The sequence below is a fragment of the Aplidium turbinatum genome, chromosome 9, assembly GCF_918807975.1.
Source record: "Aplidium turbinatum chromosome 9, kaAplTurb1.1, whole genome shotgun sequence".
NCBI lineage: Eukaryota > Metazoa > Chordata > Ascidiacea > Aplousobranchia > Polyclinidae > Aplidium > Aplidium turbinatum.
Window position 1 is genome coordinate 11,874,885 of NC_137480.1, and position 22,396 is coordinate 11,897,280.

The 22,396-nt window shown below is 37.7% G+C and overlaps 1 protein-coding gene across 1 annotated transcript; it reads right to left on the bottom strand.

Annotated features, from left to right (window-relative positions):
- Positions 1–1,493: 1,493 nt before the first annotated feature.
- LOC145776685 (uncharacterized) lies at positions 1,494–19,353 on the bottom strand. The gene is made up of 9 exons (XM_082587916.1): positions 19,255–19,353; positions 17,281–17,613; positions 14,399–15,724; positions 13,865–13,969; positions 12,901–12,999; positions 11,109–11,177; positions 7,888–8,162; positions 7,476–7,658; positions 1,494–1,861 (listed from the first exon to the last, which is right to left on the bottom strand). The coding sequence occupies exons 1-9, from the start codon at positions 19,331–19,333 to the stop codon at positions 1,802–1,804; spliced, it is 2,529 nt and encodes an 842-aa protein (XP_082444042.1). The 5' UTR covers positions 19,334–19,353; the 3' UTR covers positions 1,494–1,801.
- Positions 19,354–22,396: the final 3,043 nt, after the last annotated feature.

The following is a 22,396-nucleotide window of genomic DNA, read 5'->3' on the forward strand; positions in this document are numbered from 1 at the left end:
CAATTTTTCAACATTTTCTGGGGGAGGCCCCCCAGACCCTCCGCCGCTGGGTCGTCAAAACCCCCCCTTTTCAAAATTCCTGGCTACGCTACTGATTGCATCTATTCTATTCTGCAATCATTTTGGCTGGAATTACCCATGTTTTGGCTGGAATTATCCCAATCATTCGAAATTACTGCTATCTAGCACCTTGTGACTTTACAGTATAACATATGCCGTGCCTTTGCCCGAAAAACCGCAAATTAGACTAATTGCAACTACAAATGTTATGTGCATAGCCTTTTACTTCGCAACAGCTTTTGAGCCCCCCCCCCCCCCCCAAGCTAAAATGTATAATTACGGGCCTGCTTCAAGATCACGATCTTGATCTTCAAGATCACATAGTTTGGTGATCTTGATCTTCTTCTTGATCTTCAAGATCACCAATACTGGTGATCTTGCCCATCTCTGCCGGTACGCTACTAACAATTAAGCTGTTCATTCTGAAAACTTGTGATTCTAAAAACACATAACTTCTAATGTTGGCCTCATATTTGGTAACACAGCAATCCCCTAATATGTGGGGACCCAATTGAATGTATATCATAAATCGTTGCTCAATCACACCCAACAAGGCCAACATGTATAAACATTAAGCAATATTGTCACTATCTACTGTATTTAAGTGATTCCCTTGAGAATTGTATGTCAAATGTACAAGTTTGGCCTAAAAAGACAGAAGCTGCATATCAAGAATGTGTTAATATTAAGCATTAAGCAATGTTATATATGTTGGATGTTTGAGGTACGAAGTTTGTTGCATTAATTAATAGGTGCTTGTGTACTGAAAAATTTGGTTGTTCCTGTTCTATGTGGAAGCAATAAGCTGAGTTACAGTAGTTTCAAGGTTTTGTGTTATTCTCTGTTTTTCTTGTGCTGCCAACAATCAAGGCACATTCACTTACATTTATAAATGCATCAATTAAACAAAATATGATAATCTTCTATGATATCATTATGATGTCATAAACAACCTGCATCACCCCCAAATAGTTGCTATTGCCCCATGCTTAACAGAAAATATCTTGACTCCAAAAGTATGTAGTCTTATTGAGGAAATACGTATTTATACCATCCGCCTCCAGTTTTTGACTGGGGGCGCATGGTGTTCAGGCCTGTTATAGAGATCGCCTTGGTTCAGAGACACCAGATTTAGACCATATACGCGATCTTTGGTCAATTCATAGGGTCAATCGAAAGTTCAAGCTTGCAAATGCAGTTTAACAACTTTGCGTTCTGTGTTTCGTTACAAAAATTACGACTCCCTCTCTTTTGTTAAGAATCTTCTTTGTTCAATCTTAAACACTTCTTACATGTCTCTAATCTAATTTAAGAAAATGATAATTTTTTATGGAAACGATTCTAAAATGATTTATTCTATCAACATGTTAACAGATAAACTGATTTGACATTACCTGCAATCAAGGCTTGACAGCTACTTCAAGATCTCTAACTTGAATTCTTTATTGAAATTTGAAAAAACTAATCTAGCAACAGTTTACAATTAACTCACCTGGCAACACTGCACACAAATAATTTTTTTTTTATAAATAAAAAAAAAAATATTTTTATCTATTTGCAACACTAAATGTCGTTGAAAAGAGGTGACCCCCCAACTCTTTTCTGACAGCAACTTCATTATTGGCAACGTTGATACAACGTCGTTTATCGTTGATACTTCGTCGACGTCATGTAATAAACAAAAAACGGATAACATTAGTTTAACACGAAATAACATCAAATAAATAAACAACAAAATCTTTCAATCATTTCGATCCTTGTGGAGGATGCGGTCATCGTTGTCAAACAAGATCACCAACTTCTGTAAAACACAAAGCGAATAAATATATGAAAGAAGTTTCCACACGTTGATACAGCGTAATATACTCCACATGTTATGTTAGATAACGTTGATACAACGCAATGTAGTCTAGATGTTATGTTAGGTAACGTTGATACAACGTAATGTACTCTAGATGTTATGTTAGATGAAGTTGATACAATGTAATGTACTCTAGAATCTAGATGTTACGTTAGATAACGTTGATACAATGTAATGCACTCTAGATGTTACGTTAAATTACGTTGATACAACTTAATGTAGTCTACATGTTATGCAAGATGAGGTTGATAAAACGAAATGTACTCTAGATCAGTGGTTCCCAACGCATAGGTCGCGACCCAAAGTTGGGTCGCCTGATTATTATTTTTGGGTCGCTTGTATTTCAAGCATATTGTATGTTGGGTGAAAAAATAACAATAACATTTTTTTAAAACCTAAAGAGATCGATCACAAAACTGGAAAATATAAACACAAGTCATGAAGCGTTTCATCTCGAGACATCGGAAAGCTTTGTAGCATGTTCGTAGTGCAAGAACTTTTAACAGTTTTTGTTTTTATTATTGTTATTATTATTAAATGTAAACCCACGACAAATTTCAGTCTCAAACATAAATTAACTTGCCAAAATTACGGCATATACATTGCAACGGAACTGTATGTCACGAACACTATGTAGGACAATTGGACAAACCATGACAAAGTCTTCCACACGTTGGGCCATACATAGTCTGGTGTGGTAAAACGCATCAAAGACAAAGCTCCAAGTGCTGGACTTAGCCTATTGCTTTCTCCACAGAGAGGCCCTTGCTGCAAAAAACTGTCTCAAAAGCTGCAAGTGTTGAATGATGTTGGTAAGTGTGTAAACTTTATTAAAGCAAAGCCACTAAATCGGCGTTTGTTTTCGTCTTTGTGTACTGACATGGATTCTGATTATCAAGCATTGCTGCTGCACACGGAAGTGCGATGGCTGTTATGAGGTCGTGTCCTGAAGCGAGTTTGTGATTTGCGGAGGAGATTGCTATCTTCCTGAGGCAACAGAACTGTGCCGGATTTATGGAGACGTTTTTGCAAGAAGATTTCATGGCAATGGTTTTACGGTGATTGATCATGCCGCAAAAGTTTCTGCATACCACAAAAAAATTATACTCTGAAAAAGTTATATCACCAGAGATGAGTACGATATGTTTTCTCAGCTAACACAATATATTTGTGGCAAGGAAGTTGATATTTTTAAGCAAACCATGTTTGAACACCTGGAACAGCTTTCCAAAAAGTTTTTGCAATGCTGTGAAAATCTCTAACACCTAATAGCCAAAAATGATTGGATAATTGATCCATTTGCTGGAAAAGATCTGCTTCAACTTCCCAACCATATTTCAGAACAGTTTATGTTTCTGGACATAACGACAGAAGCAGCATATCGTATTTCTTTTGCGTCTTTCAAAGACAAATACACCCCAAAGATTCTGCTACATCCACTTTTGGGTTTCCATGTAGCCTACAAAGTGTATCCCACAGTTTCAAAATTAGTGATTCAAAAACTAATACCATTTGAAACAACTTGGCTTTGTGAGACTGGATTTAGCGCCATGTGTGCATTGAAAACTAAACAGCTAAAGCGGCTGGAAGTTGAAGCCGACATAATGCCTAAGCAAAATAACGCCTCGATTTAAAAAACTCACTGATAGCAAGCGAGCACAGCTATCTCATTAGTGATTTGATAAACATATTATTTTCGGAAAAAGTTGCTGCTTTTGTAGTGATGTTTGTTTGCAACGCAATCTTGTATGGCTTATATTACGATAATTTGCTTGGGTAGCAAGATTTTACTGAACTGAATTTTTTTTTAAATGGGTCGCCTTAAAAACGTGTTGGGAACCACTGTTCTAGATGTCATGTTAGATGACGTTGATACAACGTAATGTACTCTAGATGTTATTTTAGATAACGTTGATACAATGTAATGTACTACACATGTTATGTTAGATAACGCTGATACAACGTAATGGGTTATAGGCAAATTGTTCGTAAGCAATTGTTCGTAAAGCCATTGTTCGTAAGCAATTGTTCGTAAAACAATTGTTCGTAAACTGTTTTTCGTAAAATGAAATCCGTAAAACAATTCTTCGTAAACCATTTCTTCGTATACAATACATCAAATTTTAACTGCATGTACGAAAAAATGCTTTAGGAAGAATTGTTTTACGAAGAATTAATTTTACGAACAATTGTTTTACGAACAATTGCTTACGAACAATTGCTTTACGAACAATTGCTTACGAACAATTTGTTGGACACCAACGTAATGTACGCTAGACCAGGCCTTAAAACTCGTTTTTTTTCCGGCAGCCATCGTGGCCTACCGGGAGCTCCTTTTCGGCGGCCAAATCTGCGTGCTTAGAGGCCAAAATACAAATAAAAGTAGTTCTTGAAGTTATGTTTTCATCAAGCTGTGAATCCCAATCAGCATTCTGGTCGGTTTCCTCTCGAGGTCTCTTTCTGTTTGACGATAAGCCGAAACTAAATAAACTCTTCTGCATTTTGTCTTGCTAACTATCTCTGCGCTGCTCAGTAAATTGTTTCAACTGCATACCGCCTTTCATAAAACCTGACCATTTATACCGTTATGATGTCACCATTGAAAGTGTGAAGTCACCAACACACAGCGAGAAAATTTCTCAACTATGAACCCACGTGTTTTATGTTACTCTACATGCTGTGTTAGATAACGTTGATACAACGTAATGTACTCTAGAGTCTAGATCAGTGGTTCTCAACCTTTTTGACCCACGGACTATTCTCAACCTCGCCTATATATCCGCGGACGCAAGCTATATATTAACGAAAAATAGGTTTTTTGATTTCTATCCAAGAGAGTTTAATACGGTATCAACGAAAAAAGCAAGCACTGTTTTTCACTCAACACACACTCAATGAGAGCCTTGTCCTTGAACTTGCTTGACAAGTTTATCGAATTCCGGAATTATGGTTGTCAGTGCACATCTGATGTCATCTTCCGGTTGAAGTCTATTGTGATACTTTGTTTTGATCATCGTCAGAGTTGAAAAGCCAGATTCACACAGGTACTGTATGTGGTTGGAAATGGCAAAAGAGCTGTTGCAGCTTGCTTGCAAAGATCTGAAAGACTACGCTCCATCGAGTGCACATTTTCCCAAAATTGAGTCAAAGAAGCCTTTTTAAACTTGTCTTTCCACATCTGTCGGCTTTGCAATTCAAGCAACTGTTCAGCAATGCAGTCCATATCTGAATGAAGTTCTAGCGCTGACACCTGAAAAGGATTCTGAACCCAATTAAAGATCCTGCAATAATCGTTAGAAGGAATATAACGATCCAATTCAGAAAGAAATGTGTTGATGTGCTCAAGAAAGATGGAAAGAATGACGCCCAAATTGATATCTTTCTCTTCCACAAATAAGTTCAATCCTGGGAAAGCAGCTAACCTCCCACTTTTCATTCGATGCATCCATAGCTTTATTTTACGTTTGAATGCATCAATACTTTCCAAAACATCAAAAAATAGTTTCTCTTTTCCTTGCATAGAACTATTCAGTTGGTTTACATGGCTGAAAACATCGGCCGAAAATAGCAACTTCGCAATCCATTCATCGTCACGAAAGCGATCAGCAAGTTCATGATTTTGCTCTTTTAAAAAAGCATAGGTTTCCTCTTTAAGAGTAGCCACTCTCTCAAGCACCTTTCCTCGTGACCACCAACGAACAGTTGAATGGAACAGAAGCCCACTGAGTTCCGCTCCCATTTCGTCACACAAAACACGAAATAAGCGAGTGTTCAAAGGACGAGATTTAATATAATTTACCACAGATACAACCTCTTTGAAAACTATGGCAAGATTATCTTGTATTTCTTTTGTTGCCAAATTTTCTCTGTGGAGAAGACAATGAACAACCAAAATATTATAGTTTTTCTTTTTCACAAAACTCATGAAGCCTTTCTTACTTCCCATCATGGCTGGAGCATCATCAGCACAAACAGACACGCAATTAGACCACTCAAGCTGATGTTCTTCAAAGAAGTAATCCACTTTCTTGAATATTTCTTCTCCTGTGGTATTTTTAACAAGTGGACGGCAAAACAGAAACTGCTCAACGAAATCATTTGTGTCAAAATATCGCACAAACACCATGAGCTGTGCATCACTTCCAATATCGGTTGTCTCATCCAGTTGCAAACTAAATCTTTCACAGCATCTTATGGCAGCGATTGTTTGTTGCAGAACATTTCTTGAGAGTTCTTCGATACGCCGCTTCATGGTGTCATTTGTCAAAGGAACCATTTCCAGTTTGTTAGCAACAGCATCACCACACATTATCCTGGCCATTTCAACAGATGCTGGTTTAATCAAATTTTCTCCAGCTGTGTGAGGTGCTTTTGCACAAGCGATTTTCCATGCAACCGCAAAAGAAGCATGCACTGCATGACTGTGAGAATATACTATTCCTCCTCAAGCAGTTGGGCGATCAATGCGACTTCGCTTCACCTCATGCTCTTTTTCTTTAAATACCGTACTTCAAGAGATTTGTTAACAAAATTCCCATGGTTTGATTCTAGGTGCCGACGAAGTTTCGTGTCCTTTAAAGAGCTGTGGCCTGTGAGCTCAGACTGAAGCACAACACACACTGCGTCCTCACTTTGCCATTCACCTCAATCGAAGTAAATCCAAGCTTCAAGTATTCATCATTACATGCAAAAACTTGTTTTCTTTTAGCCATTTTCAGTAATTCTGTCTGAGACTGTTCACCAGGCATCTAATCTAAAACTGACTGTTCTCACCGAGTCACCGGTAGAACACAGTCAGTTTTAGAATTTTAGCCAATTTATTATGACATCACAAAGATAAAGTTGGTGAAATAGGAGCATTTTACGTTTTATTTGTATTACAATATGAACTGACTACTAGCAAAAGCAACTGTGCTCGCAGACTCATCCAGGCCCTTCCGCGGACTCATTTGAGTCCGCGGACTCGGGGTTGAGAAACACTGGTCTAGATGTTATGTTCCATAACATTGTTGAAAAGGAGCGATCTTCCTGGCGTCAGCACTCCCTGACTACTCACTATAGAACAGCGAGCATTGTGTTTCGCTAACCATACCGGTGTAGCCTCCACACTAGCCATCAAGACTTTTCCAAAAACATGTGTTTCTCGGCAGTCGAGTGTAGCAGGAACTCAGCAATAGACACGTGTTTCGCCCATGAGGCTGGGCTCATCATTCTAGATGTTATGTTAGATAACGTTGATACGACGTAATGTACTCCACATGTTATGTTAGATAACGTTGATACAACGTAATGTACTTTAGATGTTACGTTAGATAACGTTGATACAATATAATGCACTCTAGTCTAGATGTTATGTTAGATAACGTTGATACAGCGTAATATACTCTAATTGTTATGTTAGATGACGTTGATACAATATAATGTACTCTACATGTTATGTTAGATAACGTTGATACAATGTAATGTAATCTAGATGTTATGTTAGATAACGTTGATACAATATATTGTACTCCACATTATATGTTAGATAACGTTGATGCAACGTAAGTCTCACCTTATTGTCCGACCAATCCAGAGCTTCTTTCAACATGGATCGTTCCATCATGTTCGGATATCTCCTTTTCCCACTACCATCGTTGAGGCAACGCCTCATTATAAACACCTCCTCAACTTTGCTGATTACCTCGATGACGTCATGGACAGATAGAAAGTTGTATCCGAGATCCAACCAAAGAATCTAAACACAAATAATTATGATGCAACAATTTAATAATGTTGTTGTTTGTGACGTTTTTTTATTTGTAAAAGTTTTACAAAACTTAAATCATTAAAATTAAAAATTGGAAACTGATTTGGACTCGGACGATAAAACAATGTAAAGTGACGTTGAATCAATGTAACAACTGATGTTAATACAACCATGAATCAATGTATTTAAAGGTTGGTTATAAAAGTTAATCACTCACGGATCCAGGCATCGATTTGATCGTCTCCTTCCATGGACGGAATCGGTTGGAGTTCATTTCGCAACTGCACAAATCAAGCCTTTCAATCCGCCCTGGCATCAATTTGAGGAATGACGTCACCGCATGGATGTCATTCTGAGTGGCGGAGGCAATCATCTGTATCCTCCCTCCATCAAAACGACGTCCTGCGGCCATTGTCACTTCCTTGTCGTTGCCTTCCCTCAGGATTCTGCTGATGGCAATGATGGAGCGACTATCATTGTGCTCTTTTAATGCTGGAATAATATCAATTAATATTATCTCGGCTAACCAGGTTGTAATCTAAAAGCACAGTTTGGTTCTAACCATAAAATAATCAAATATTGAATTCAACTTATTTACTTAAGAATAAAACATTAATTTATTTATCTCGTAAACAAAATACATACAATTATTTTGAACAACAAAGTGGCTATTTGCCATGGTTACGATCAAAAAGCATTGTTTCGTGGCAAGTGTTGCCAGAGTTGAAAATAAGATTGGGGTTAGAGCAGAATTTAAAATTGTTCTTTCTGTCCAAGACTTCAAACTTTTCCAAATTGCAAGGTTTTGTTATCAACGTCTTTGAAGTTTTCGAACAGAAGTACTTACCTGGCATCACTGCATGGAAAAAATAGCCACAGCCTTTGAACAAAATTCAGGTTTGAGTCAAAGCAGCGTTGCCAGATGGTGTTCTACGACACCAATTTTGAAAAAAAATTGTGTAATTTAAAATGACTTGGTGTAGGAAAAATTTTCTTCTACACCATCACAGATTTGGTGTAATTTTGAAAATATTTGCTACTTTGTTGTAATGAAGTACCGTATATTCATTGTTGTGTTGCATTTATAAAACTGTTTGTCCATCAGTAATCTTTGCTGACCTATTGCCCGGCTGCTTTGAGTCTTGCTTATCTGCTGAGTTCTGAGGGTTTGTTTATTTCTGAACTACGTTTATACGATAATTGTATATGCTACACCATGAGAAGTCCGTCTCGATAGCTCAGTTGGTTAGCGCGTGACTTCGTGAACGAAGAAGCTTCAACATTAAGCGGCGCTGGTTCGACTCTCGGGGTGTGCGCTTGAGCAACGCACGTTAAGGATTGCTCTCCATTCAGCGGCACCTAATGGATGGAATAATTCCCTGGTAACAACACTGCAACTATCGGAAACCTCACTCTGTCAACCTCGGTCTCTATAGATATAGATCTCTTCTTAGATGATGCATTTTGTTTTCATTCAAGCAACTATACCGTAAACTTCTTTTGTTGAGGGTGGCTGCTCGACTAGAAGACCTTCCAGGTCACTTCGCAGCAGCCACCCGTTGCAGTCAGGTGCCCCGGAAGCGGGGGGGGCAGAGGGGGAAGATGCCCCCTGCCCTCAATTTTTCTAGGGATAAGGGCGACAGGGGGGCAATGGTGCCCTTTCAAGGTCATGTCAGCTACTGCACATTTTGCAATACGATATAACAATTATAGCTATTCGCTTTCAGCCTTAGAATTATAATCTTTCATTTTTGCCGCAAAATAATATTCACGACACAAAATTCTGTGTCACAGTAAATTAGCCTACATCATTATAACATAGCAAGATGCTCTTCCGTGCCATTGTTCTTTGTATAACGGACAGTTGTATCATCAGTCATCACTCGATGATGAGCTGATGGATGAGCATTATCGCTGTATCTTATCTTCAAACTTTAAGAAAGTTTGGCCTTTCAGTAACAAAAATGCCCTTTTTTCATAATCCTGCCCCCCACCCTCAGTCAAAAATTGTTCCGGCGTCCCTGGTTGCAGTATCCATACATTCTACGTTATCGTTTGTTTTATCTGACTTTGCTGAACATGCGTATTTGTAGGCTACTGGCAACAAAATAAATGTCAATCAATCAATCGGTAACCGACCCTGCGTCAAGAGCCTCTACAAGTATGCGTAACTACCACTACCAGGAATAACCCATCAAGGCTTTGTCAGTCCAAGGATAAAGATTCAAAATCAACCAAACAATTAATTAATCGTAAAATTCTTTTTGCAAAAAGTTAAGGTCCTAGACATGACTATTTTTATTTTAACCTTCTTTCTTCACTTAACTATCATACTGTATTGGCTGTGTTGACAATGTAAGTAACTGTGAGTAACTTTTGTGCCAGGTAAATTGATTGTTTGCATTTTCTATTGAAATTACTTCAGATTAAATAATTTCTAAAAATTTGTTTCATAAATATTCTATTTTAATATTCGAAAAATTGTAACGTTTCCAAGAAACATTAAAAGCGCAAAAGAATAATTTGACAAAAAGCTTTCTTCTATTGCGTTCAAAATCACTTTAATTGAATAAAATTGCAACAAGTTGTAGTTATGTAGGCTATTAAATGCTTACAATTCGTCAAAATATTCATCATAAAAAATTTTCTACACAAGACAATGTAACCCTCACACTATAATCTATGTGCAAGGGGCGTAACCGGGTCAAAATTTTGGTTGAAAGGGAAAATAAGTATTTTTTCACATAAAAGTGAGCCCGACAACGAGTCACCAAAAGTAAATTATCTACTGGCAAGTATGGGGGCTCTCCCCACTAAATTAGGACATTTAAAAAAAACCATTATATCCAAACAATGCGCGGTGTTTTTCAAGTTCCAGTTCTTTCGAATGGCTACAGAACCAAAAATCATCTAGGGCCGGATCGAAACATACGTGTACCTCCTTGTCAAAGCTACTGACCATAAGTGAGATGATTGACAAACATTTAATAACTTTTGACTAGTCAGGTCCTTGCAGAAATATTTTGTTGAGCTAGTGGACACTTCAACTTCAAAAGGTCTTGCTCGTTGAAAGAAATAAGTAGTCTACTGTGGTCTGAATGTGACCTAAGTAGCCTACCAAGATTTTTCAAATTTTATTGTAAAGCTTACTTATTGTGCTTTTATGCTTTCCATGATTATATCTAAACTAATAATTGCTGCTGGAGCGGTTGCTTTCTAACCTGGCTGGTTTTATTCACTTGACAATTTTTCACTTTATGTTCGTTTTTAACATGAAATTAGAATACATTTAAAAACAAACCTACTTAAAATAAAACGAATGCAATACTGTTTCACAGTCCGCTAAATATACAGTAAACCACATCAAAATTGATAAAACATCCTTTGCAAAGAATAGCCTAGGCCTACTGTGTTGGCGAGGTAAAAACATTTGCTTACTTGCAGCAACTTTCCGAGTTTTCTCATAAAGCTCTGAAATAAATATTTCCCGTTTTTTCCACTTTTCACCTGAAAGAAATCACACCCTCATGAAAACTAGGGGCTAATGCTTGCAATTGTCATCGTTGCCGGCGTACAGCCTACGCCAGGGTTACTCAACCAATCTTAACAAAGGTCCAGTTTGACAAATTGAATATTTTTAGCGGTCCGGTGAATAAGTTATTTCACACGCAACCACGAAAGTTAAACCATCTGTACCAAACCACTTTTTTAGGTAAAATGTCACTCGAATTGGATTTCTGAGAAAGTGTTAGGGAGTCTGAGAGACGAAGCCCCCCAGCAACTAGGATGATCACAGTAAAAATTGCTTCCTCCCAGTAGAAATCTGTTTAATAAAGAAGCCCTGAAACGCGGCAATGAGGTTATTCTTCCAAAAGCTCAAGGTCCACCCAGAAGGTCCGGATTCGGACCGCGGTCCGCCAGTTGAGTAGCCCTGGCCTACACGTTATCGTTACCACAGTTCATGCTTTCACTAACCAGACTAGTGGCGGGAAAATAGTCGATATATATACAGTATAATATGTAACATCACTTTACTTCTATACAATCAAAGTCTATAGGATTGTCACCAAGGTGCAAGGGTAAACAAAAATATTATTTAATTGATTGAGTTTCGCTTTTAGCAGCATGATCGTTGCTTACTTCACAGTGTAGATTCTAACGATCTGTTTAAGCCTGATGCTGCGAATTAGTTGTGGTAATATCGAATCACACGAGCTTTCGGAACACAGTTTCCTAGTCATGTGCTATGACGATCGTCATAGCAGAGACTGTCCAGAATTACGCTTGGTATCGGGCCTGACCTGTTATTTGTGCGGCCCTTAATGCTATAATTTTATTTATTGTGGCTCAACAACAGCTATGGTCTTTTAGTGACAGGTTTCATTTTAAATTTTATATCAGATTCCAACAGGGTTAGAAAAAATATAATTAATGCCCAAATATAATTAACGCCCAAACTCGAACGTGAAGACGTGGTAGATGAAGAAGGGGTAAGTTTATTGAGAAGGTGATCATGGTTCGTCTGTGTCTAGATGTACTTGAACCGCCCCGATAGCTCAATTGGTTAGCGCGTCACTTCTGGAACGAAGAAGCTTCAAGATCAAGCGGCGCTGGTTCGACTCTTGGGGTGTGCGCTTGAGCAACGCACGTTTAGGACTGCTCTCCATTCAGCGGCATCTAATGGATGGAATAGTTCCCCGGCAACAAGACTTCAACAATCGGAAACTTCACTCTGTCAATCTCGGTGACCGGGCCTGCGTCAGTGATTCAAAGCCTCTACAAGTATGCGAAACTGCCAGGATTAAGCTCTGCAAGAAGCTTTCCCAGTCCGAGGATAAAGATTCAATCAATCAATCAATCAAACATTACTGGCTAACTTTAAATGTTGTTAGCAGAATACAGCTTGTTGTCGGCAGCCGTGGCCGAGTGGTTAGCGCGTTGGGCTCGCAGTCGAGAGCCTGCATGTTCGACTCCAACCACCCGCACTTGCTGTTGTTTCTCTGGGCAAGAAACTCAACGATAATTGCCTCTACCTAGTGATCGATTTCGAGTAATGGGTAGTACCAAATTTAAGTCATAAGTAAAGTAGACAACCGGAAAACAGACATTGCCGTCGGCTGCAGCGTGGGTCAGGTGTATGTCGGAAGGCGTACACCGATGCATAGCGCTCAAGTCCGCTTTCCCGCAATGCAGGATAAAGATAAACAAACAAACAACAAAACATTCTTACTTGATAGAGGTTGCAAAGACGATGTTTGCTGGAAAGATGTTTGTGGTAAAGTGAATTCAATTGAAGGTTGTAGTTGGTTGATTGCATGACTCCAAGAAGCTGAAAGAAATAAACATAAGAAGTTATCGAGAGCACAGAGTGTGTCACTAAGTGACATGCTATGTCGCGGCCAGACACTCAATGGCACGCCTGACAGACACATCTGATTGTGGACAGGAAGACTTTCTTTTTCAATTTTTTATTTAGGGGAGTTAATATTGTTATTTTTTGTTATTATTTGTTATTTACACCTTGTTATTTTTTGATGTTATTTCGTTGTTGTTGTTCGTTATTTGTGCATTTGCAGTTTGTGTATTATTTTGTTGTTTTGTTTTGGATATGGACAGCTTTGTCTGATGCAAATAAATTATTATTATTATAATACAATTTTTCAACCATTGGCATCAACCTGGATATGAAAACAACAACCATGGTCACTATTATCACTTAAGATTTTGAGTTCGTCGACTTTGCAACCGAAGAACCAACAAGAACAAGCAACGCTGGTTCAAATATCGACTTGTGCAGTTGAGTGACACAATTCCAACACAGCTTGTCACTGAGCGTCACCTAGTGGCTGGAATGATTCGTAGGCAACATAATTTTTACAAGAAACAATCTCCAAAACTTCTAAGATTAACCTAAACAAACTAGAAAAAAAATTAAAAGAAACAAACTAGTTTTCTCAGTATGAGATTTCCACAACCAATCAACGATTAGTGTTTATGTAAAATTTCTTCTCAACCGTGACGAAATAGCTCAAAGTAGCTGTGTGGCTAAAACAACAACAAAAACAAATAAACAACGAAACCAAGGTTGGCACCCGTCATACGTCTAACCAGTTGGGTGAAAACGTTACTGTTTTACACATCAACACTTTGTTGTTTCATGCATAAATTTTAAGTGGTCTAGTAGATATTTCTACTTGAAGCAATTTGTGAAGACAGAGGTGGTGGTTGAAATGGTGATTGCGTCAGTGATGACGTAGATGCATCTGAAGGAAATTGATTCATTGCAGAACTCGATAGATCTGCAGAAAATGTTCATAATTAGTTTATGAAACTATACAACTTGGTTCAACAAGTTACAGCTTCTGAAATTTATCTTAATATTTATACAATTACCTATATCCGCACATCGTCTTTGTACCATTCCAGTATTTTTTACACAACTTTAAACAGAAAAAATAATTTAGTAGATTAGTTTAAGAGTTTAAGTTGGTACAATGGTTCTTATCCTTTTGCCATTTTGGTTCCACCTCAAATCACCAACCAGTTTTCACACCCCCTCTTAGAATTGGTTGTAAAGTAACAGTCGCCTACATTTCACAATGTTTTTTGAAACCCTGGTTATGAATTCCTGGTTTAATAGAAAAACAAATTGTTCAATTATGGACAATCACAATATTGCATTCGATTTCAATACAATAACAAAATCATTTTTTATAATATATAAATACCTTCACTCATGCATGAATCCAACAGAAGTCCGGATAAGAATTGAACAACGACTGACCAGTGATCGACCAGTAGGTTAGTTTGTAAAAATGATGTGAAATTAATCAACGACATATGATGGACTATGTATAAAGCGCTAAAAAACTCCTGAAAAGTTTGATGTGAAAAATACAAGCGTTGATTACCCTCAAATAGCCCGCAATTTTTATTTGAAGCAAATAATGCCACAACAATATCTTGCACATCCTTTGTTAAAAGATTCAATTTTTGAAGATCTCCGGTTGTGATTAATACGGTTCCATTATATGTTGCTTTGTACGCGATTCGTGACAGTTTAAGGACAATTTTATCTGTTAAAGCAATTGTGTGTTTTGATGTTCTGAGGTTTCTTAGCACGCTTTGAAATATTGTGGTCATTGTTGAAATATTTACAGTTTCATCTGATGAACCAAGAGAAGCTCTCAAGTATAATTGTAGCATCAAAGGTTTGTGACACATGGATTCTAAATGAGGGGTTTCTACAGTTAATTTTTTCAAAATTTTACTTGATTTGTGTTCATCATTTATCAATACAACAAATAACTTTTTCATGTTTTCGGACGTTAAGTCTCCAACAAAATACGTTTGCTTTGGTCGACATTGTTTAGGAACTGTAAGCATGGCGTGTGGTCGTGAGGTGAATACAATGTGGCAATTAGGTAAAAAAGTTCCTCGACACAGATTCGACACAAGCTCCTGACAGGTGAGTAAAGTATCGTAATTAGATCTTTTCACTTTATCCATCAAATTCCAGTTCACCTGGTCGAATCCGTCAAAGATTAAAAAAAGATTTTTCATATGATTTTTTATCCATTTGAAAACATATGTTTTTTCTTTTGCATTCAAGTCAAAATTTACATCTCCCAGCAAAAATTCCTTCAGAGTTAATTTCTCGTCATCGCAATCATTCATGCTCATAAAAGGTATCCTCAGAACGAGAAAGTCTCTAGTTTCGTCTAGACGCCTTGCCAGGCGTTTTGATAACGTTGTCTTTCCCGCCCCAGGGTAACCGACGATTGATATGAGGCTTTGTGACTTAATACGTGAAATTAATTGATCAATCGAAACTTTTTTATCGAATTGTTTAAATTGAATTTGTCTGGTTTTGGGATCATACTGGTCGTCGTTGGGAATGAACCTTCCCTCGTAGAAGTCAACCGACAGAAGCTCTGGGTGAACTTCTGGAAAATTCGATGCGAGATTATCGAACCACGCCACATCCACATCAAATTCCGATTTGTACAGTTGACCAGTTGTTTTCTTCAGTTTATCGAAGGCTCTGCTTGAATCTGAATAAGTACAACACGTATTAAAACTAAATTAATACTTTTGAATATGTCAACAAATAAAAATCAAATATAGTTACTAGTCTCTAAACCCTTGACAGCCTGTTTCACCTAAAAGGAGGATCATCAGAAGGTCCTTATTCAAATAGAATTATTCTATTCTATTTATTCTATTCTATATATTCTATTAATTCTATTTGAATAAGGACCATTTGATGATCCTCCTTTTAGGTGAAACAGGCTGTCAAGGGTTTAGAGACTAATCACTATATTTGATTTAATTCGCTCTGCTTGGCTTTTTGCTTGGCATTGAGCACTTTTTGTAGTATTAATAGTATTTATTGTTCAACAAATAAAAGTATATTTCTTTACATAATTGTATTAGTTACTCTCAGCTATGAACTGAGATTGCATTTGTAAGATTAATCCAATCAGTACATTTGTAAGACAATCACTTAAAGCAAAGCGATATTAAATACGAATGTGTAAATGTGTAATAAACATGAATCATTCTTTATTACAAAATACATGGAAAATTAGCAGAGCCCTATTGGCATATGCATTTCGCTCTAACTGTAGAGCATCATTAGTGCCTAAAAAGCAAACATAAAAAAGCATTACCTAAAAGCTGTCACTAAATAAATAAATGAATCTGCAGTAGACTAAGATACTTGGCCAAGACTAACTGCCATTGGCATTATATACCAATAGGGCTCTGCTGATTTTCCATGTATTTTGTAATAAAGAATGATTAATTGATACTTGATGAAGAATCGCTGGCCTGTTGCTTCTTAGTCAGGAGATCCCCTAGCCTATCCTTAATGGAAATCAATATATGTAATAAACATGTTAAACCCTTCATGTTACTTTACTTTATGCGTTTGTAGCTAGGGACGGTACATTACGGGACGCGAAACTCCGTTGTTCCTTCAACATTAGAAGGGTCAATTGCCAATTTGACATTTTTTTACGCCTTGCTGCTGGCTTGGTTTCAACTAAAAACCTTAAATTACTTTAAAACCAACTTCATTCTTCTTATATAACCCATAAAAAGTTAAATATTTTGTAAATTACAAAAAAACGTAACCCTTCTAGTATTGCGGATAAGCCAAAAGCGGATGAAGTTTCGCATCCCCATGATCTACAATCCCTAGTTTGTAGCTCAGCAAGGCAAACGCTCTCTCAAAGCTCCAACATTTGTAAAATATTTTGAAGCTGAAACTTTCACTGAAATGTTAAGTGGAAAGACTTAGAAAACGTAGAACTATAAATTTTTAATAGCAATTGTTCCTACAATGTTCAAACAGTTTAAAACAGCAAAGTTTTGTAATAAATGTTGGGGACCACTGTTTTTTAAAATGATGCACATTATAATTGAACTCATTGTGACGTAATTTTGGTTATTGTTATGATGACGTCATATTTCAACTCTCCACTTACTTTTTTGGTGTTTAAATAAAACTGATTTTTATTTAAATCACAGCAAAGTCACTTAAACTGTGGTAGTACATAAATACAACATAAAGGCATCAACGAATAAACATGAACATCTTACAAACCTTCCTGATCTCCAGATCGAACATTGGTTTGTTGGGGTTGAAGAAAGTTTTTGTTTTGTCGGGTGTCAACCTGGACCACTTGTTGATACTGGCGCTGGTCAACATGGACCACTTGTTGATACTGACGCTGGTCAACCTGGACCAATTGTTGATACTGCTGCTGGTCAACATGGACTACTTGTTGATCAATATGATGATGATGGGCATGATACTGTCGGTTGTCAACATGGACCACTTGTTGATCAACATGATGATGCTGATGGGCGTGATACTGCCGGTTATCCTGCTGAATTACTTGCTGTTGAAGAACAGCTATGTTGGTCGAAGTTTGTTCTGTAAGGAACAAAACAGTTGATTGTTTTGTCAGATTTTAATTCTTTTTAGGAGCGTCTAAGGCCGCTCTAAGGCTAACGGTTTTTGTTTAGCAACAAAACCACCAAAACAGCGATACGAAGATGTCAGAATATTGTAGCACTCGTTTCGGGTTAGTTTATTGTGTCATTAATTTTAAATTCCCTAGGCAAGGAACCCAACACTCGTGTCCACCTTCAGGCACGTCATTAAGTGTCTTGTGAAATAAACAGCAGCTTGCTCTTTAACTGTGTCGAACAGGCGTCCTTTCAACTGTCGTACGAAGGTTCTCACCAGTCGGCTATGCAGCCAACCATACAATGGTAGTATAAAAATTCTTACAAACATTAGACGTCGTCAGCGGTTCTCAACCTATGGTCCGCGGACCACTAGTGGTCCGCGGACATTTGCCTGGTGGTCCGCGTGCAAAGTCTGAAATCGTTGTTTTTTAACCCTTGAAATCTATTTTTGATCAGGTCATCAAAGTGGTTAATTTTATCAAGGCTCATCCACTAAATTGTCGTCTCTTTGGTTCATTATGTCAAAGATGGATCTTAATCATGAACACCTACTGATAGCCTACATACTCAAGTTCGCTGGTTATCAAGGGGAAAAGTGTTTAACAGACTGTTTGAGTTACGTGATGCTGTGAGAAAGTTTCTTAGAGAAAAAAATCCAAGCTTGTTGCTCATTTCAACGATAGCTTTTGGGTTGCTGTTCTGGATAACTTGGCTGACATTTTTTAACAACTGGATAAACTTAATTCATCGCTGCAAGGAAAGCAGACAAATTTAATTACCCTCAGTGATAAATTAAGTGTCTGCTTTTACGAAAAAACTTGATCTTTGGAAGACAAGATTATTGCAAAGTAACTTTGACATGTTTGATCAATTGAATTTGTACGAATTCACTGAGAAACCAGAAAATGCTGAAATCAATAAACCACTGTTGATGAATTTATATCTGACCATAGTCAGTCACTGCAGGATCAATTTAACTTCTACTTGGTGATTTGAACGTTCAGAGTTTTTCGTGAGTTTCCAATCCGTTTCTTGCACACATTGATTCATTAACGTTACCAACATTGGAATTGAACCAATTCATTGAACTGACCTGTGACACTATACTTTGTATATGTTGCATCCGAGAGTGAGCTTGATGAAAGTATGGATACAAGCTTCACATGAGCACCCACAACTGTCTCAGAAAGCTATGAAAATAATTTTACCTTTTGCGACATCTTATCTTTGTGAATGTGGATTTTCTGCACTGGTTACAATAAAAACGAAGTATCGTTCACGACTTAAAGTCGAAGATGAACTCCGATTGAGTCTTTACGTATTCACTTCGTTTGGATATGCTGTGCTCAAATGTGCATTGTGCTAGCTCAAGGCTAGCTATAAATGTAGCATTCTTTCTAATACTAGCTACTGTTTATGACTTAGCAAACAATAAATGACATTTGTTCGTTACAAGGGGAGGAGGAAGGGGAGAGGAGTAGTGGTCCGTGACTGAGACACATTTTTTTAACTGGTCCTTGAATCTCAAAAGGTTGAGAACCTCTGGACGTCGTCATAAGATATTTGAAGAGTCGCTCAGACAAATTGTTTAAAATGAACCTACCAGAACTTCCTGGCAATGATTCTTCAGTCTCTTCAGTTGAAGTTGTTGTGTTTTCTTCTTGATTTTGTGAGAAAGACATTTTTTTTAGTTAAGTTCTACTTATCACATCAAAATAAACTTAATACGGTAGTTGATCAGAACTGAAGATGCACTGAATAAGTGCGAAATATATTTTCTGTAACATCTACTGACAACTGATCCCTGTTACCTTAGCAATTGAGGTTTTAGCTTACGGTAGTTGATGCTACAAAACGAAATTGTGGGTCATAAACATCTCTCTTCCTTATCAAAGTAAACAAGACAAATCAAGCAACATAAATTCATATTGAACAAACCAACACAAACGCATGATTTGAATAATAGTTTTGACAGCATCTCATTGATCTTCATGTTTTGTGTCGACAAACCATCTTGTTTAACATCAAATGATACAAACTACGCGGGATTTATACATTATTGTTCTAACTCTAACTTATCCTCACCACCGAAACAACACAGCAAGTTATACTTTTACTGTTTCCAGTTTGACCAACATTAGATTCGAACTCAGGCCAACTAACTTGTCGACTGTGCAGAAGCGCTCAGCATCTCGCGCTTTATAGCCGAATGATCACGTGAGCAATGTGTGGCTTGGAAAACAATACAAAAAAAGAAATAGTTTTGTCTAGCTAGCTGAAGACTTCATCGCTTCAAACACAAGATTAAATGAAATAAATTTAAGTTAATGTTGACTTTTAAATATAATTTAAGTACTGTATCAATGATTCAAAAACCTACTCAGGTCAGCAGCATTGTTGCAAACATTCAAGTTGCTAATAAAAAGTAATATATTCACCAATAAACTTTAATTCAGTCGTTTCCAGTAAATAAATTGTTGATGGTTTGAATTTTTCTCATTAAAACCGAACAATTTATTGTCAAACTCAACAATACCAGCTTATTAGCAAACAATGCTGCCGCAATATAAAGCCATAAACGAACATGAGTTGTAAATTATAAAGGGCCGAAGGTTTCCATTCTGTACCAGAGTTTTATTAGCCGGATGCCGCCAACAATAAACGCATGACTTCACAAAGCTTCACTTTATGACTTGTAAATCATGAAAGTTTCAAAGTGTTTTTTTATGTTGAAAAGTTCATTAAACAACCAACTGTCGCCAACGAACCTTTCAATTGTCACAAAATTTTTTTGATTGCATTTTTCAGAACTTAGCTTGAACAAGGCTTCGATTTACAAGTGCTATATTTTGAGAAGGTAACTGCTAGAAAAAAAATCAAAACATTAAAGTTGTTGCATTTTCAACAGTTTTTGGAAATATTTTTCCAAATTTTGTGTATATTCACTTGAAAATGCCTTAAACTTCACCACTAGAAGTCAGGCCAGTGCCAATTGCAAATGCCAAGAAAGAACCGAAGAAACTTCACTTTGCACAAAAAATGAGAATTCTCTGTAAATGATTGAAAATTGCAGAAAAATTCAAATATAAGCCTAGCAATTTTTTTCAAATTTTAGAAAATACAAGATTTCCTCTTTCTAAAAAAGTTGGACCCATGCAGCTTGGCAAACAAAGACCAGAGTTATGGTGATTGCAAACGGTGCGTATTTTTTAAGGTTTGGGCTCTTTAAAGAGCCCGTGGCGCGTGGCAGTGTTGTTGTGCTTCAAAATATATGATATAAATTTTAAAATCTTTATCGTAATAGTTGACTAAATTTTGCCATGTCATTGGAAACAACAAATGTAGGCGACATGTCTCCAATATGTTTGTGGTTCAAAACCAAACCAACATCACAACTTCCATCAAAAGTCGGAACCATTTACGTACCGATTGACAGAGGTGGGCACCCGCTACTTTTAAAGTAGCGCGTTACCCGCTACCAATTTACAAAAGTAGCGCGCTACCCGCTACCGCTACTCGGGCCAACGTAGCGCGCGCTACCGCTACTTCTTCCGCTACTTTTGTCTAAAATGACACTAGGAAACACTCAAGTCCCTAGTGACGCAAAAACGACCTTGAAAACGAATGTTATCATTCGTTTATGCTGTCATTTTAACGTCGTTATAGAAAACACATTCTAAGGGAAATTTATTGTTACGCATCTTTCAAAAACACGAGCATTTCAAAATGAGAGTCACTAAGTCCTGCCCGCTTTCGCTTAAGCACATCACTCCAACAGAGAAAAGTGTCTCCACCGCAGCACTGGAAGGAATGGTGGTGTTGTATTTAATCAACAGATGTTTTAACTCGGTATTCAAAAAGCTCAAGGACTTGCTCTTGTCCGAAAAAAGGCGTCTACAATTGCTGCTTCCTTCTGCACCAACGTTTCACGGGATGGCGCAAACACTCCAAAAAATACATCCTCGGGGTCATGACTGGTGTTGGTGTCACTCTTCTCGGTATCAACCTGGCTTGATGTTTCCCGCAACAATCGAATTACATCTGTCCTGACTTTTTCTTGCAGTGCGTCAGCATCATCCGTTGAAACGTAGTGCACAAATTGTAGCCACGACGTCTTGAAGGAGAGATGAAGACATGATGCCATAACGCATTTCATGTCGTTGAAGCACTTGTTGAATCGTTTCTTCACCCCTTCAAGGACTTTCACTTTCAACTCCTCACAGGTCACAAGATCACTGATCTCGGTCAACTTCTTCCCGCAAATTGTGATGGTTGGAAGCAAGACTCCGTAATACGCCTTGGACTCGCCCTGGAGAATGTCTAAAGTCTGGCAGATAGGCTTCATCACACGGAGATAATCGCCGAAGAAGTTGACGTCAGCTAGAAAAGACCGAAACTTTGCAACCAAACCGATTATATAGCTGCTTGACCACACCAGTATTGCAAAAAAACAAGCATTTTTTCAACTTAAGTTAAAAAGTAGCGGGTAGCGGGAGTGCGACTGAAAAAAAGTAGCGCCTCTCCCGCTACCGCTACTTTGGAAAAAAAAATAGCGCCGCTACTGCAGCCGCTACTCCAACTAAAAAGTAGCGCCGCTTCCGCTACTTTTACCAAAAAAGTAGCGCGCTACTGCCCACCTCTGCCGATTGACTAATAAAACTTTTCTGTTTTTTGTGAACCACTCAGCAAACTGTCCACTTGAAGCGGTTGACTGTCTCTTATCATTAGTTACGTGCCGGTACACT

Bases quoted from the DNA above. Each gene is read 5' to 3' on its own strand.
- LOC145776685 (XM_082587916.1), bottom strand. From the start codon at position 19,333: ATGTCTTTCTCACAAAATCAAGAAGAAAACACAACAACTTCAACTGAA. The intron at 11,178-12,900 runs GTAAGAATGTTT...GATTTCTTTCAG, and splicing joins GTCTTTGCAACCTCTATCAA to GTGAAAAGTGGAAAAAACGG. The intron at 8,163-11,108 runs GTAAGCAAATGT...ATATTATTCCAG, and splicing joins AACTCGGAAAGTTGCTGCAA to CATTAAAAGAGCACAATGAT.